Here is a 16,266-nt window from a genome sequence, read left to right on the forward strand (position 1 = left end):
AAGATTGAAAAACATTGATGTGAGAGAAATATTGATTGGTTGCTTCCCATTCATGCCATGACTGGAGATCAAACCACAACCAAGGTATGTGCCCTGACAAGGGATGGAACCTGCAACCTTTCGGTGTATGGGAGGGTGCTCCAAGCAACTGAGCTACCTGGCCAGGGCTCTACATATGCAACTTCATGGAATCCTGACCCCATGCTGGGCTTGTAGTGTTCAGACTCCAGAAAACAGCCTATGAAAATAAGTATTATGACTATTGTAAAATTATTGTTTCAGTTAAAGCCTATTCAGGAGACACTCCTTGGGTGCCTTCTGTGGGCTAGGTGCTATGTACTGACTATGATGTGGGAGAAGATGCAGAAAGAAATAACACACGCATGGTCCCAGTCCTCAGGGAGCAAATGAGCCAGCAGGTCCTGGATTACAGAGACAAGTATGTGTACAATAGCTACAATAATAGTAATAATTTACATTATTAAATTAAATTTTACCTACATGATCTATCTTTATCCTCATAGTAATTCTGAAAGTAGAATATTTTCATTACCCCCATTGGAGAGAGGACGAAACGGAGGCATGTAGAAGTTAAAGAAATTGCCCCAGGTCACAGAGCCGTAAGTAGTAGAGCTGATAGCCAAACATGGGCAAGGTGACTTCAATGCCTGTGCCCTATGAAAAGTGCTAATAATTAGGGAAAAAACTTGAAAACAGAAATTAGTCTCTCTTCTGCTCAGGTTTACTTTTTGTTTGGTTGGTTTTAGTTTTTTTATTTTGTGCTGTGGTTTACTTTGAATCAGAAAATATTATCTCCTCTTTTTTCACCCTCATGGTCATGTGCAAAGTTACACCCATTTCTCTGGAGGGGAGCATGAGACAGCTGCACTGCCCTTGCAGAATCATGTATTGGTGGAAATGCCCTCTTTAGTGTTCAAGCGAATCCCTTAATTTGTTTCAAGTCTATCAGGGTCACTGGGGATATGAGAAGAATCAGGTTTTCTGGGAAGGATTTGGAGGTAGAGACTCAAGAAGGCATTCTCAAAGCTGGGAGCTGGGAGTGCAGAGCGAGGCTTGATTCAGCACCATGGACAGAGCTCCCGGGACTCTCAGGACCCTGGACAGAGAAAGTGGTCGAGACTGCCGGGAGGACAACTCTCAATTAATAGTGGATCAAGAGAAACCAGAACGCTAAACTCCCTTCTCTCTTTTCTTCAGCCAGACCTCAGTCACCTGAACTCAGTCATTCCTGAATCGTAAGAACAGAGGTGAAGGGAGTAAACATATTTTTAAGGGCACTAGTAACCGAAGGAGAAAAGACTCTTAGGTGGGGAGGAGTATATAAATAAAAATTGATTTGGATGATATTCTCAGAGAACTCTTGCAAGATCTAAATTAGGGTCCTCAGCTGGGAGCGGGGGATTGCTAATGCTACTTGTTAATGGTATGTATTTTTTAGGCTGAGTAACAAAGGGCAACCATTGTCCTTTTTATCACCAAAAGTCCTATTCCTCACCCCTTACACTCAAGTTTTAGTCTCTTGGACAGCACTCCATGTAGGAAAGAGAAATAATCTCTCCACACTCCCTTGCTCTCCTCACCACTTCCCCTTCCCTACCGCCACGCATCCCCTTTCTCTTTCTCAAATACACACGCGCGTGCAAACACACTGGCGCAGGGTGAAAAGCACTTGGTGGAGAAAATTGAATTCAGAGCAAGCGGAAGCCTGCGAAAGCAGGCTCTGTCCCTTTAAATGGGTTGTAGCGGTGGGGGAGGGGAACTGGCCGGAGCTGGCATTGTCCAGTTTGAACTGAGCACCGGAAGTGAAGGGGCAGGGCCAGGGCCGTGCACTGAGCCCCGGGCCATTGTCCATCTCCGACCAGGGCACTAGGCCATCCCCCTGGCCAGCCCTCTTTATCCCCTAGAAGGGGAGCTGCCTCTGAAAAGGAGGAGATCCCCAACTCCAGTTCTCCTACCAACCCCACTGTGGGTAGAGGAGAGCGCTTTAGGATGGGACTTTGAAACGAAACGAGGAGGTTCTGGGAACCTAACTGTGCCCAGAGTACTGAAGGAAGTGCCTGGACCCGCATGCCCACCTGGTCCCTCTCCTAGTCCCTCTCCCAGCCACGGACAGGGCCAGGATGGGGATGGGGGTAAGAGGAGGGCAGCTGCCAGAGACAGGAACACACTTCGAGTCTTGTGGGGTTCCTCCTGCCTTCCCAGAAACCTCCACGTGGGGTCAATTTAGACAGATTTGGAAGGCAAAAAGGAAGGATTCTTTACACAATCAATTAGGAGCGCTTTGAGAGATCCCAAAAAACTCAGTCGGAAACTCAGGGAGGCAGAGAAACTGAAGAGACTAACAGACTTTGAGAGGCAGTGGCTTGGTGTGGACTTGAGATCAATCTTGCCGGGTCTCCAGCCTCCCCCCGCGCTTCCCCATCTCAGGCTTCCTAGTATCCTGAACTCCAGGTCTATCTAAGCACACGGGGGTGGGGGGTGAGAGCGGGTCAGCGCCGAGCAGCCGGGTCAGCTCGGAGGCCTGAAGGGGAAGGGAGGGGGAGGGGCGCTAAAGTGCTGGGGGAGGGGGAGGGCTCATCCATTTCTCCCTTGACAGGTGGTTTGTGTCTCTGATTGGCCAGCGCTGCCAGGCTCACACCTCCCTCCCCCAACTCTCTGGAATGTATAATTATCTGCGCGGGGGGCGGGGGCGGTGTGTGAGTGTGTGGGGGAGAAGTCACATGGTTTTGAAACTACCCCTCACATGCACACACAGTCCCCCCACCTGTATGTTGCTCTGGGACCCCCAACGAGTCATTAAAGTGAAGGATTCCAAATTCTGGGGTACTCAAGACTTTTAGGGCTGACGGTCCCTATTTCCAGATGTGTGTATGGAGAGGAGGTGTCAAACCTCAGGGTTCTGAGAAGGGACACCCCAGAGGTGTCAGAGAACGCAGTGTGGGGGAGGGCAGGAGCTGGAGCCGAAGGAAAAGGGAGGGGAAAGAAGAGGGAGGAGAGAGGAGGGGGCTGCCCGCGGGGGGTTGGGTCATTGTCTATTAGAATTTGGGAGCCTTTGAAAAGCCGTGGGCCCTCCCACCGCTATTGTGCTGGGGAAGATGTAGCTGCCTCTTCTCTGAGCCACCCCTTTGCCTCCGGACTTCTCTGGGGCAAACAGCCGCCGGACCTGGGGCCCGGGCCGCGGGCTTAGCCGACTACCATGGGCTCCGTGTCAAACCAGCAGTTTGCAGGTTCGAGCTCGGGACTTACTGGGGACACCCCAGGCTGCAGGGGCTCCCAGAAGCCACTTAAAAGGGAGGTGGGAAAGTGTTCCCCAGGCTGGCCAGAGGAGCCCAATTCTGTGCGGTTTCCTGCTTCAGGGGGTCATCTGTGGAGCAAAGAACGCTGGCGTCCCAGTGGCGCGCACTTAGAGGCTACGGGGCAGGGGGAGAGAGGAGGAAGGGCCTGTCCGGTGGTCTATCCCTGGGCAACGTGTTGTGGGAAAATGAGCAAAACTTTCGGGGCACCCACCACTGGCCTCAGAGTAAGGTTGGGGCAGCCGGGACAGGTCTTTTATTACTGGCTGCAGCCTCCTGGATGTCCACCCGCGGGCTGGACACCCGGGTCTCCCTGCCGGGCCTCTGGGAGGGTTCTCCCATTTCGTGGTCCGCGAGCTGAGCGCCTTCTCAATCTCCAGGTGGCTGCGCCAAGGCGCCGGAGGAGGCGCCGGCGGACGCGGCCCCGGCGGCAGAGGAGCCGCAGCTGCTGCACGGTGCCGGCATCTGTAAGTGGTTCAACGTGCGCATGGGGTTCGGCTTCCTGTCCATGACCGCCCGCGCGGGGGTCGCGCTGGACCCACCGGTGGATGTCTTTGTGCACCAGGTGAGACCGATTCTGGTAACTTTTGCGGGGAAGGGATGTTGGCGCGAGTATTCAAGGGTGGGCGGACACCCTCGGCTATTAGATTGAAGGCGGTCAAGGGCCCTCATTGTGCGTTCCCATCTTTGCGATGGTACCCCAGATCTGATTTCTGGTTAACTCCAACATGACGAGAGTGAGAGGCAGAGCCGATGATCAGCACCTCCCACTCCCTTCCGGGAACCCTTCTGGCTTACCACGTGTTTGTTACCTCTTTCCCCTGGGAAGGGGGCAGGGGCAGGGAGGTGACCCCATGTGGCAGAAACTAAGGTTGTATTGTGCTTGCGGGTGGGGGGAGGGCCAGCATGCCGTCCAGGAAAGCACATGCCGGGCCATACCAAGGGCCCTGAGCACCGAGCGTCTTTCACTCACAAGTGAATGGAGCTCCCGGGCAGGGAGAGGGAGGGAAACTGCTCTAGGATCCAACAAGGATAGAGCTACAGAGTCAGCCAGGTCTCCTCACCCAGCCAGGTGGTCACACAAAACTCAGTCCCTGGGGCCTACCTAGGTGGATTTGGCAGATCTTTAAAGGGTGTGTTTGGGGGCTTGAAAGCTCCGCCAAATGACCAGTCTCAGGCATACAGTTTACCAACTGGGCTTTTGCGGTCCGGGTCCTACCAGAAAGGAAAATCTAAGGAGCCCAGGCCTCGGATTCCTGGGCCAGGTTGGGAGGAGTTAGGTCGCAACCCCAAGTTCTCAGTTACAGCACCGGCAGAACAGTGGGGGTGAAATTCAGTGTCGCAGGGCAGGGGTCGAGGGAGGCTAGCCTCTGGACCTATTCTCAGCTTGGCATTTATGGCCCCAGAGAGCCATTCATTGCTGTCCTAACATTCCCAGCCTCAAACAAGGAGCCAGAGACTTCAGGTTTCCCTCTTCCCTGGCCTCTCCCTCACCCCTTCCTAAATATCTTAGGAAGCCTTTGGGTGGTCCTGGGACACTAGCCACTCATAAGGACTATATGTAAAGGAAGTTGTTGCCTGTGTCCCTTCCACATTTGGAGGTTTGGGGCTGGGCCTGAGAAGAAGAAACTGCTAATCCCCGGCCAAGGAGGTGGGCACCCAGGCCGGGCAGGGAGGGGTTACTTTGGGGAGGTTGGCTTTAGAGCCATGGGGGAGGGGAAAGGAGGATGTGGGGATTAAGGGTTGGAGCCTGAGGGATGGTATTCTGGAGGGGGAGGGGTGGAGAAGGGAGATGCTGGGTGGACTGGTTGGAGGCTCTCAGAGGAAGTGAAGTGTGGGAGGGGCAACAAGGGAGATCGGGGACCCAAAGAGATGGGGGTGTGCCAGTTCATGTTGGTGACTTGGGGTCACTGGGCTGCTTGAACATCTGCAAGGAGGGTCTGCAGCGGAATGCTTACCTACTCCTTTGTAGCATTCGTTCTTACCCCCTATCAGACAACTATGGGTAGTTCTAGTTAGTGACGTTGCCCCCTTTCCTGTGTCATTTACATATGTGAATGATAATCCACAGGAAGTAATTGTGGGAGAAAAAGGGAATTGGCCTCTTTAGATCTATTAAATCACTTTATTACAGGAACCAGCTTTGAATGGCCCTCCTCGGCTGGGTAGCCAGCTCTCCCACTCTACCATTTATCTGATCACAAAGAAATTAAAACCCTTCTGGGTCTGGAGAGGGACTAGACAGCTACCCCAACTTTGGGAGGCTTTGAATAAGGGTCAGAATCAACATTTTCTTGCCTTCATTCCTAAGGCTGCTGAATAGGGGGGTGTAACCCCCTCCTCATCTTGGGTTCCTTGGCGATGTGGGGGAGGAAGACACTTTCCTCTACCCTCAAGGTTCCTTTGGCTGGTCTAATCAAGTAGACATGAGACAGATTAGCAAGAGAGAGTAACCAAATTTAATACATGTGTATAGGAACCCTGCATATATGAGAGTCAGGAACTCCATATGCACAAGAGATTTAAAGATACAAAGGAAACCTGGGTGTTCCTTCATAGACATTCTGAGCTAGGGATGAGGTAAGATGCCTTGGGGGCTTTGAAGGGTTACTGTGGGACCATAAGAAGAGCAGATGTTTAGTAAAAAGAAGTTTAGCCTGTCCTACCCTCTAGACCAGTCAGAAGAGTTTATCTCTGATAAATTCTTACTATGGGTAAGGCTTCTAATTCAACTTATAGGTAGTTAAGAGAGGGGCAGAAGCTTTCTTAATCCTGCAGCTTTTTCTTGGAAAAATCCACATACTACAGAGGCACATCTTGGTGTGACTAGCTCTGAACTCCCACAGTGATAATCAGATCCAGGGAAAGGTTTTCCTGAGCAAGTGGGTCTGTGCCTCAGGGCACTTAACCTTAGGATCAAAAGCAATTGGAAATATTAGATGGCAGAGAGAAAAGCAGGAACCTTCAGGTTTGGGGGGTGAAGTCCACACCATCTGTTTCAGATGGGTTGGTTTGGAGGCAATCTGGACCTCAGAGTCTTGGAATTTGCAGTGACATTCCACTGTTGAATAAGTTATCAAGAGGGAGTTGAGCTGGGATAAGGAATCCAGAATTTGATATGACTAATAGTCACAGGACAGTGACTGAGCCTTAACTTGATAGGGTTTTTTTCCCCAAAGATTTTATTTATTTAGTTTTAGAGAAGGGGAGAAGCATCCATCGACAACCCAGGCATGCGCTCTGACTGGCAAGCAAGCCAGCTACCCTTCACTTTGCAGAACGATGTCCAACCAACTGAGCCACACTGGTCAGGGCATTAGGTCTCGATAACATGCTGCCTGGGCTTGAATTAACCCTCAAACCCTACCATAGCAGTAAGTCAGACTAGCGATTCCAGTCCCTGCACTTGAGAAATAGTTCTCTGGAAATCTAATACAGAGGAATGAAGTAGATTCAGGATGATCCTTAAAAATTGTCCTGGGGGAGGAAAATGTTCCCAAAGTGGAGGGAGGGAGGGTAGGACATTTCTCTTTAAGAAGAAACCTCCCCTTCTTTGGCTGCTGGTGGTGGGTACCTTGCAGTTAGAGTACAGGAGAGGTGGTCTGGGAGCCCCTTCCTAAGGAGGGGGGAAAAGCAATTTAACATTTTCTTTTCCCTTCCCGGGTGGGCCTGCTTGGTGCTTAACACTGTTCATTACTGTTCTTACTCTCCGTCTTACTTTATGCTCCTAGGGTGTGAATGAGTAGGAAACAAAACAAACTCTTAGCCTTTAAAAAAATAAAGCAAAGAGATTACTCTAACAGTTCTTTTCTTTTATTCAGCTACAGGTCTTTGGATCAAGAACTCTTGGCCTGTTCCTGGGGTTAGAGGAATTTAAAAATCATAATGGCAGATGGTCAGCCCTTAAGTCCAGGTTTCTCAACCACAAAGGACATAATTCGAGCAGGATAATTCCTCTTTATGAACATCCTTCAGTTGTGACAACAAAAAATGTCTCCAGACATTACCAAATGCCCCTCAGAGGCAAAATCACCCCCAGTTGAGAAACAGTTATACAGGGAAAGCTGGAGCAAGAAAGATAAACTGTCTCAGTTTCCTGAGATTTCTGACATCGCCATGGTGGCCATTTGAAGAGTTTTAGCTTAATATGTTTCCTGTGGCTCAACTCCCAGACCCCACAAAATTAAAAATGAGAACAAGGTGCCCTGCTTCTTCCCACCACTAATCAGAACCCAGATATTTTAAAAACAGCTTTCTGGCTAAAAGACTGTATTAGAAGGCCTGGAGGAAAAAGAAGAGCCCAATGGAGTTTGGGTTCGAAAAAATTTTTAGTACTGATAAACTATTGGAACTGCTCAAACCTGCTTTTCCTGAAGATAGTGCAGCCTCAGGCAGGGTCTAGGTTAGGACTCTTGGGGTTGGGGGTGGTGTGTGTAATGAGATCTTTCACCTGGTTTATAACATTAGTGGTGCCTCTGATTGCTCACCTCCTGTCTCTAGTTAGTGATGCACTAGTCTTATCCCTTCCCCTAACTAACCTATAAGCTCTTCAGAGAGAGAGACTAGCCAGCGGGTTAGATTTCGGGTTCACAGTTGGTAGACCGAAGCAATGAATGTGAAGAAGCAAGGGGCTCCTAGGAGAATCAGGAGTACACAAACAGTTTGGGGTCCTTGTTAGTACAGGTTTTCCTTCAGAACAAAAGACTGGAGATGGGGAGGGAATGTTAACTGATATAGCTGCTCTCTTTCTGGACGGATGGGAAGCCATGGGATTAGTGGTCATTAGTGATTTCATTTCCGTCTTAATAGGATAAAGCATATTTTAAAAAATGAGTGAACCGCTGTCTTTTGAGGAAGTTGGTAGAGAAGTACCTGGGTTAATTTGAGCATTATGGTGTCTTCTTGGGTCCTTTTCTTTCTGAGGAGACATGCTTTCCAGAAAAGGACCCAAATAAAGGCTGTACCACCATCCTGAGCAAAGCTTCCACTGTCAGAAACTAATAACTTGTATTTGGTGACACTACTACTTGCCCTGTAAGTGGTTTTCAGTGACTCCGCAGGGCATGTGGTTTCTGGAACATTCCGAATCAAACTATAACATCATCCTTCTAATTCCATGGGTTTTTAAAATTTTGGGGTGGGGTGGGAGGAGAAACTACCCCAGGCAAAACGTCTACCCCACCTTCCTTCAGTATAAATAGTAATTGCCTAATTATTATGTGTTAAGTCTGGGAGGTCAAAGAAGGTGGGGGAGGAGGAAGAGAAAACTTGAAAGAATAGTACATAATTAGTACAGATTAATTTTAAATTATCTCAGTTTGGAGTTAATTTAATTTAGACAGGAAACCAAAATGCAAATGAATGGCTTTTGTAAATTGCACAAGTACAGGGTTACTGGCTTAAAACTCCAGGATCCTCTCTTTTGTACCCTGAGTGGGAGGGTGGGGACAAGGTGAGGAGTAAACGTCCCATCCTTACAGGGTCTCTCCCTCATCAGAGTTCAGTCCCCTTGAAACTCCACCTTCCTGAGGACAGAAGAGATTCTGCCCAAAGTCGCTGGGGAGAGAGATCCAGGTGCACACTTGTCTTCACAGGCAGCTCCTTCCTTCTGCCCGTTGGCAGCTTTGTGCCAATGGGTGGATGAGCAGCACCATCTGGTGGAGGACTCCAGACAGGAGCTGGTGGTGCTGGCTCTGTCTGAGCAGAGGTGATGCGGAGGTGGTCCTGAACAGATTGCTTTCCCCACCTTCCCTAACAAATAAACTATCAAATAAACTGCTTCTGGGAAAACTGGTTGGTTTGTCCCAGCCCCTCCAAACCCTCTACTTTCAGGAATGAAGCTCATATCCAAACATGAGGACGCTTCAGGACTGAGTCATTAAAATGAGTTTTACCTGCTTTTTACTTTTTAAATGTGGCTATTAGAAAGTTTTAAAATGTCCATGTGATTTGGATTATATTGCATAGCGCTGGCTATAGAGTCAGGCTATAGTTTATTCCACAAATTGTGTGCAATACTGGGCACCTAGGTAGTCTTGAGCTGGAATGGCCGCGGGTGTTACAGAAAAGCTGGGAATGCCAGCTTTGATTCCTGTCAGCAAAGCCAGTGGGTATTCTGAAATCCTGACTCTGCCACTTAGGTAGAAAAGAGAGATATGATAAAGGTGGGGAGGTGGGCGAAGGAGGGATATGTCAGAGCTCGTAGCCATCTAAGTCTGATCCCCTGCTTTTACAGATGATTAAAGACCCAAAGCTATCCAACCTCCATTGAGCAAGATGAGGGAATCTCAAATTCTCGTGAGCTTTCTTCACACTCTCTGAGTGACCCCTAAGGTCTGGTCTCTTCGTGCTTTTAAGCTTAAAAGGCATATGTTGGTGCTGGGGTGGGGACACTTGATGTGGGGGAAGGTTGGAGTAGGCAGCGGTGAGGTATGAAGGGAGCAGAAGGCATAACTGGCCCAAGTCATTCCCTGCCATGCAAAAAAAAAAAAGAAAAGCCTTTTGAAACTTTTCTGTCTGATTAAATGCTACCTTCCCCTAAGCAGTGGGCTGCCCTGTAGCCTGCCCGCCCTCCTTTCTTTAAACACATTGGGGAAGGAAGCGTGGAGACCTGCCTCCCGCATCACCTAAAAAATAGTTTATCTGAGCCCTGGCTGGTGTGGTTTGGTGGTTTGAGCACTGGCCTGTGAACTGAAAGGTCGCTGGTTTGATTCCCAGGCAGGGCACATGCTTGGGTTGTGGGCCAGGTCCCTAGCTGGAGACACGCGAGAGGCCATCAATCCATGTTTGTCTCCCTCTCTTTCTCCCTCCCTTCTCGTCTCTCTAAAAATAAAATAAAAATCTGTAAAGTAATTTTTCTGAGTAAGTAACCCTAATTCATGTTCCTGTGTAAAGGATTTGACTGAAGTCACTGGAGGGGAGGGGATCAGATCCTATTGAGTTCCAGCCCTGGAAGTGAGGGGTGGCAGGTCAGAGAGAAGGAAAGATGGCTGCTGCTGGTGACTCTGGCAGACCCACCAAGCTTAACTAGGGAAGAAAGGTGTCTCTATCCATTTCTCACACGGAGAACATAACCTCAAGGAGAAGAGGAAGGAAGGAACCAATGAATGGTGTGTGTGTGTGTGTGTGTGTGTGTGTGTGTGTGTGTGTGTGTGTGTGTGTATGTATGTAATCTCAGCCTCTGGAACTCCAGGAATCTGACCACCAGAACCAACCAGTGTCAACTCTTTGTTTCCAGGGTCTGGGCTCTATTGGGGGAACTCAGGCCTTGCCCCTCCCCGCCCCAAGCCTTTTCTTTTTTTGGAGGGGATGGGGAGAGGGGCGGGCCCTGCTTTGTGTGTGGTTGGGGGTAGGGTGGGGGTTGTAACAAGAATTTCTGGCTCCTTTCTGATTCGGGGCCCTGTGAGCCTGGCTCAGTGGGGCTGCATGCTGATTACCTCTCTGATAAGAGAGGAATTCAAACTATGTGTTTTAGGAAGGGGCCAAGCAGGGGGCAGGGAGCCACCCCTAGAGACATCCAGTCTAAATCTTGACCTGTTATGGTGAGGTGCCTGCAGTTGTTTTTTTTAACTATTTGAACGTCTTAAACAGACCTCAAATCCTCCAATGATAGAGTGGGTGACCTGAGAGGACTAGTCAGTTTCATATTGGCCCCATTTATATTACCCTCGGTCTTACAGTAAGTCTACAAGATGTAGATAAAGAGAGTGTTTCCTCAGTAAATTGGAGCTCAGAGAGGGAATAGTTTTCTGAATTTCCACCGCTAATTAATGATAAAAGCCAGAGTTAAAGTTCCCAGTCTCAAGAGTAACTTGGTTCCCACTGTTACTCTCCTGTGATCCAGTTTGAAGAGGTTGATGATAATTGCCACTCGGTGGGGATTTACATGTGGCAGGCTGTGTTAATTACTTTTCATGCTTAAAACCTCACAGTACCACCATAAAGTTAGTAGTTACTTCAATTTGTAGGTAAGAAAGGAGGGAACAGGCCTTTAGTCTCCGGACTTGTGCTTAATCACTCATCTGCTGAATTATAGCTAGGCCTGGGCGTGTCCCAGCCTATGAGCCCACTAGGCAAATAGGAGAAGCTGCTATTGCCTGGGTCTTGATTGAACTCCTCCAGTACCTCCTGATTCCCTGGCTTGTCCAGCTCAACAAGAGACAAATCACATCTAACTTCAAATTCAGGATCGTTAACGGTGCAACGGGAAAGAGGGCTGGCACCTTTCTGCTGTGGAGCCATCTCTAGATACCCTGCTGGTAGTTAGCCCTTGTCTCTGAAGGATTTGAGGCCCAAAGGTGAATGGTTGACCAAGGTTACTCTGCCAGGTTGGTAGAACCAGCATTTCATGGACCAGGATGTATCTGGCAACTGAGCCAGTGCTCTTAATCAATTATCTCAGTGGAAGTATTGTCTTAAGCAATACCATTTAGGTTAAAACAAAAGTGTGATTGATGAATTGAGGACCCCATCTGGCTAAAGAGCATGCTTCATCTAGCACCCAGTTTGGAATAGTGTCCCCCCCCACAGCCAACACCAGTTATAAAACACTCATGCTGCTTACTCACGTTCCCTCCGGCACCCAGGACTCTTGCTTCTCTGAACCTCACTTCCTGTGGTGACTATACCTTGTTGACACCTGTCCAAGTGATCAAGGAAGCTGTAATGAAGCCTATTCTGGGTCAGGTATAGGAGCCGCTGTCACCTCTAGTAAGGTGGTGGTGTTAAGCAGTACGTGGCAAGGTGGAATGGGCTGTGAGCTTCAAATCAGGAATCCTGGGTTCTTTTGACACTGGCTTTGCCACTCAACTAGCTGTGTGAATAACTGTTTATCTGAAGGCTGCTAGGCTCCTCTTTGCAAGTGTCAGTATTTTTTAGGAGAATTTTTATGAGTTCATCTGAGCCCAACTAATGACATATGCCAGGAAGCAAGATCTCCGGTGCTCCCTCAAAGTCTTTAAACTTTGGTACAAACATGCAGTATTTTAATGGGCGCTCCATACATGATTCTAAATCTTTTTTTTTTCCTTTAAATATATCTGGTCATTTTTCCAAGTCAAGTAATTAAAATCTACACCTTATTCATTAATCCAAAAATGTGTGAGGCGTTACCTAGGTGCACAATGCAGCAGTGAACACAACAGGGACTTGACATTGGTAGGTCTGGAAGGGGCTGTCACCCCCAGCCAGGTGGTGGTAAGCAGCAAGTAGCGAGGTGGAATGGGCTGTTGGACCGGTGAGATTATCGTGCTGTCCTGCAAATTACCTAGTTGTATTGTTTTGTGATTATCTCTCTCTTTTTTTATTTACAGTAGTTTTTTGTAGTTTTATCGGTCTAATTATGTGTCTTGATTTTATAGCTTTAGTCTTTTTAGCGTATACATATATTTAAGGTCTGGAATATATTTTAGATGTATATGATACACAGTGTAGAATTCTGGCTTCATGTCCAAATATAGAGCGAATGTTCTCAACAGTATTTATTGACTTGTTTACGTCACCTGTTGATTTCCCCTCATATGCTGGGTTCTCCTAGTGGACTTGCCCTTATATATATGCATCTGCTTGGGTCATACTGTCTTTTCCTTAAATTCTATCTTTACATTTTTTTCTTCTATTTTACTTGGAACAGATGAGATTAGCTGTATAAAAAATGTAATGGCACCTGCTATAACAGGGTTGTTCTTTGTTAATATAATGTAGATTTCTTGTTCTGAACTGTGGTAACTCCTTTTCTTTACTGGTAAAATGGGAGTGTTATTACACTTGTTCTTCCTCCATTACAAGAATACATGTATGCAGGTTTTTGTTGGGGGGAGTTGATGCGTGATGATGGAGACTAGCAATAAAATCTACCATGTTTCCCTTCCCCAGAGTAAGCTGCACATGGAGGGCTTCCGGAGCCTCAAGGAGGGTGAGGCGGTAGAGTTCACCTTTAAGAAGTCTGCCAAGGGCCTGGAATCAATTCGAGTCACTGGCCCTGGTGGGGTCTTCTGTATTGGAAGTGAGAGGCGGCCAAAAGGGAAGAATATGCAGAAGCGCAGATCAAAAGGAGACAGGTATGGCTTGGGAAGGTGGCTTATGTGGATTGGTAGGGACATGCCGAGGACGGGGAGAGTTCTCTCAATCTTCTTGCCTCATTTCTTGGACCAGGTTGCCAAAGATAAAATGAAGCCTATAGTTCCTGGCAACATCTGGATGGTTAGGGAACCTACTGTAGATGTGGGAGACAAGGAGAGGGCAGTGCGCGAGGAGGGTACCTGATGCAGTTTTTCTCTGTGAGCTGTAGCCTCGCTTGCTAAGTGGGGATGGTGCTACTAACCTCACATGATTGTTTCAGAACTAAAGGAGACTGGATGTGAAATGGGGTGTTTGTACTTGTTGTTCCTTCACCATGTCTTCAAATGGCTGGTTTCACTCATATTATTAGCTCTGTGCTCAAACAGACTGTATAATCTGACTCCTTTAATTTCTTCTATGTTTTTAATGAAAGGTAGATATAGTCTTTTTAATATTTTATTTTATTTTTAGAGAGAGGGCAAGGGAGAGAGACATCAATGTGTGAGAGAGACATCGATTAGTTGCCCCTCCCACACCTCCAACCCAGGGCCTGGCCCGAAACCCAGGCATGTGCCCTGACCAGGAACTGAACCCGTGACCTTTTAGTTCGCAGGCCGGTGCTCAATCCTTTGAGCCACACCAGCTGGGGCAGGTATAGTGTTTTTAAGGGTATGGTATAGAGTTTTCTCTACCCCCCAAATCATAGTGCTCACTTGGGGCCCATGGTTTCTATTCTTGGTATTCCAGTGTTTTCAAGGTGACATGAATCTGAAGATCGTCTAGATTCAGGTTTGGAAAGGACTTCAAGATACCTAGTCACATACCTCCCTTTATAAGTGGAAAAATTGGTCTCCAGAAAGGAAAGAGCCCGAATGTCCTCAGAAAAAAAGGTTTCTGATCTCTTCTCACTCCTTTCTCAATTTTACCATCCTGCTTTGTACCAGGTGCTACAACTGTGGAGGTCTAGACCATCATGCCAAGGAATGCAAGCTGCCACCCCAGCCCAAGAAGTGCCACTTCTGCCAAAGCATCAGCCATATGGTGGCCTCATGTCCATTGAAGGCCCAGCAGGCCCCCAGCTCACAGGGAAAGCCAGCCTACTTTCGGGATGAAGAAGAAGAGATCCATGGCCCTGCCTTGCTCCCAGATGCCCAGAATTGAGCTAAAGTGGGTCAGAGGCGATCCTTTTGTGATCAGGAAGTTTCAAGGAGCAGGCATCAATCGGCAGAATGGAGAAAGTGGGGACAGGGTGGGTAAGGGGCAGCTGGCACTGCCATGTATCACAGGCTGGGTTCCACAGCCTCACCCCCTCTTCCTTCCTGGTCTGGGGGTGCGGGAGGCAAAGGAACTCCAACCACACACTATCCAAATGCACGTGAGGGCGTTGGGGGAAATCCCTCCGTGCATGCTCTATTTGAGTCTCCAGCTTCTGAAAGTGATCTGGATAGGGAAGTTGTTTTCTTTTTAAAGGATATGTAATGATAATATTTCCTCTGCCAGAGTGAAAAGATTAGCATGAGACCAGATTGATGAACCCAGCCCACAAACGACTACATTCTGTGGGAGGGAATCTCTCAGGGGTACAGCAGTGTTTTTCCTTATCCCCCACTCTTGCGATAGGGTGCTGAAAATTGCCCCAAGCAATGGGTTGTGGCTGTAGGCAAAGGGGATGGTTGGGGAACAGCTGCAGACCCACTGCTCCTAAGCTCCCTCCCACCCCATTTCTGGGCCAATACAATTTTATTTGGTCCCTTGGATAACTGCACCTTGGGTCCCACTTTCTCCAGGATGCCAACTGCACTAGCTGTGTGCGAATGACGTATCTTGTGCATTTTAACCTTTTTTTCGTAATATAAATATGCTGGTTTTGTATTTTTGTGTATTTTAATCTAAGGCCCTCATTCCTGCACTGTGTTCTCAGGTACATGAGCAATCTCAGGGATAAGTGGGCAGCAGCTCCGGGTCTGCACAGCAGGAATACTTTTTGTTGTTTTTATCATAAGGGAGAAGAACTATTTGGAGTGTATAGCCTATTGAACTACCTCCTTTTTGCCAGTTAGAGCTGGGTTTTCTGCCATAGTGTCCTCTTGAAACCCCTCCATCTTCAATGTTTTGTGGAAGACTAGATTTTAACTGGGTGGCCCCATTACTTGATCTCCTTCTACCGGAAGATTGCAAATTGGTCTGAACAGGAATAAGTGGTTGGTGCAGAGGTTAGGAGAGGTGGGGCTAGGTGAAACGCACAGAGGGGAAGCCAAGATTAGGTGAGGGTTGCCTGTATATGTGTAACCAAGGATTCCTGTTCCAGACCTCTAATTCCAGGGTTTGGGACTCACATTACACACCAGATCCATCCCCTACTAGATTGGGCTAGGCTTACCATGCACAACAAGGGGTGTTTGTGTGTGTTTTAAAAACCATACCTCTCTACCCACTTTGAGCTGTCCAGGGATGGATATTTGAAGCAACGACTAAATTCCTCAACCTTTAAAAATTCTTTGCTTTTCCTCTTGGCCTCCAGAGAGACCATAAGTGATGGCTTCTTGATGGCGCCCAGGGCCCGTGTCCTGCCCTGCTACAGCAGTGATTAGTGTCATAGCAGCTGAAGGAGAAAAGCGGGTTTCATTGACATACTGTGAGATCACTGAAAACCTACCTCACTGTGTTGAAACGGGGCAAATGCAATAGAATGCATTGGGTTATGTGTGTCTGATCCTGGGTTCTTGTCTCCCGCAGTTGCTGCCCCCTCTAGTTATTGTATTTGTCTGGGCTTTGTAGGACTTCACAGTAACTGATTTGGTGGTTGCCAGGTGGCCTAGTCTGTGTAAATGTGTTCTTTCTCCGTGTTCTTTTTGGGCTTTATTGTTTACACATTTCTTTTTATATTGAGAAA

The 16,266-nt window shown here is 48.0% G+C and overlaps 1 protein-coding gene across 1 annotated transcript; it reads left to right on the forward strand.

Annotated features, from left to right (window-relative positions):
- Positions 1 to 3,217: 3,217 nt before the first annotated feature.
- LIN28A (lin-28 homolog A) lies at positions 3,218 to 14,534 on the forward strand. The gene is made up of 4 exons (XM_024554921.1): positions 3,218 to 3,248; positions 3,695 to 3,879; positions 13,188 to 13,372; positions 14,318 to 14,534. The coding sequence occupies exons 1-4, from the start codon at positions 3,218 to 3,220 to the stop codon at positions 14,532 to 14,534; spliced, it is 618 nt and encodes a 205-aa protein (XP_024410689.1).
- Positions 14,535 to 16,266: the final 1,732 nt, after the last annotated feature.

The sequence above is a fragment of the Desmodus rotundus genome, chromosome 3, assembly GCF_022682495.2.
Source record: "Desmodus rotundus isolate HL8 chromosome 3, HLdesRot8A.1, whole genome shotgun sequence".
Taxonomy (NCBI): Eukaryota; Metazoa; Chordata; class Mammalia; order Chiroptera; family Phyllostomidae; genus Desmodus; species Desmodus rotundus.

Coding starts and splice junctions, on each gene's coding strand:
- LIN28A (XM_024554921.1), top strand. CDS start 3,218: ATGGGCTCCGTGTCAAACCAGCAGTTTGCAG. Junction 3,249..3,694: donor GTCAAACCAGCAGTTTGCAG/GTTCGAGCTCGG, acceptor CTCAATCTCCAG/GTGGCTGCGCCAAGGCGCCG. Junction 3,880..13,187: donor TGGATGTCTTTGTGCACCAG/GTGAGACCGATT, acceptor TCCCTTCCCCAG/AGTAAGCTGCACATGGAGGG.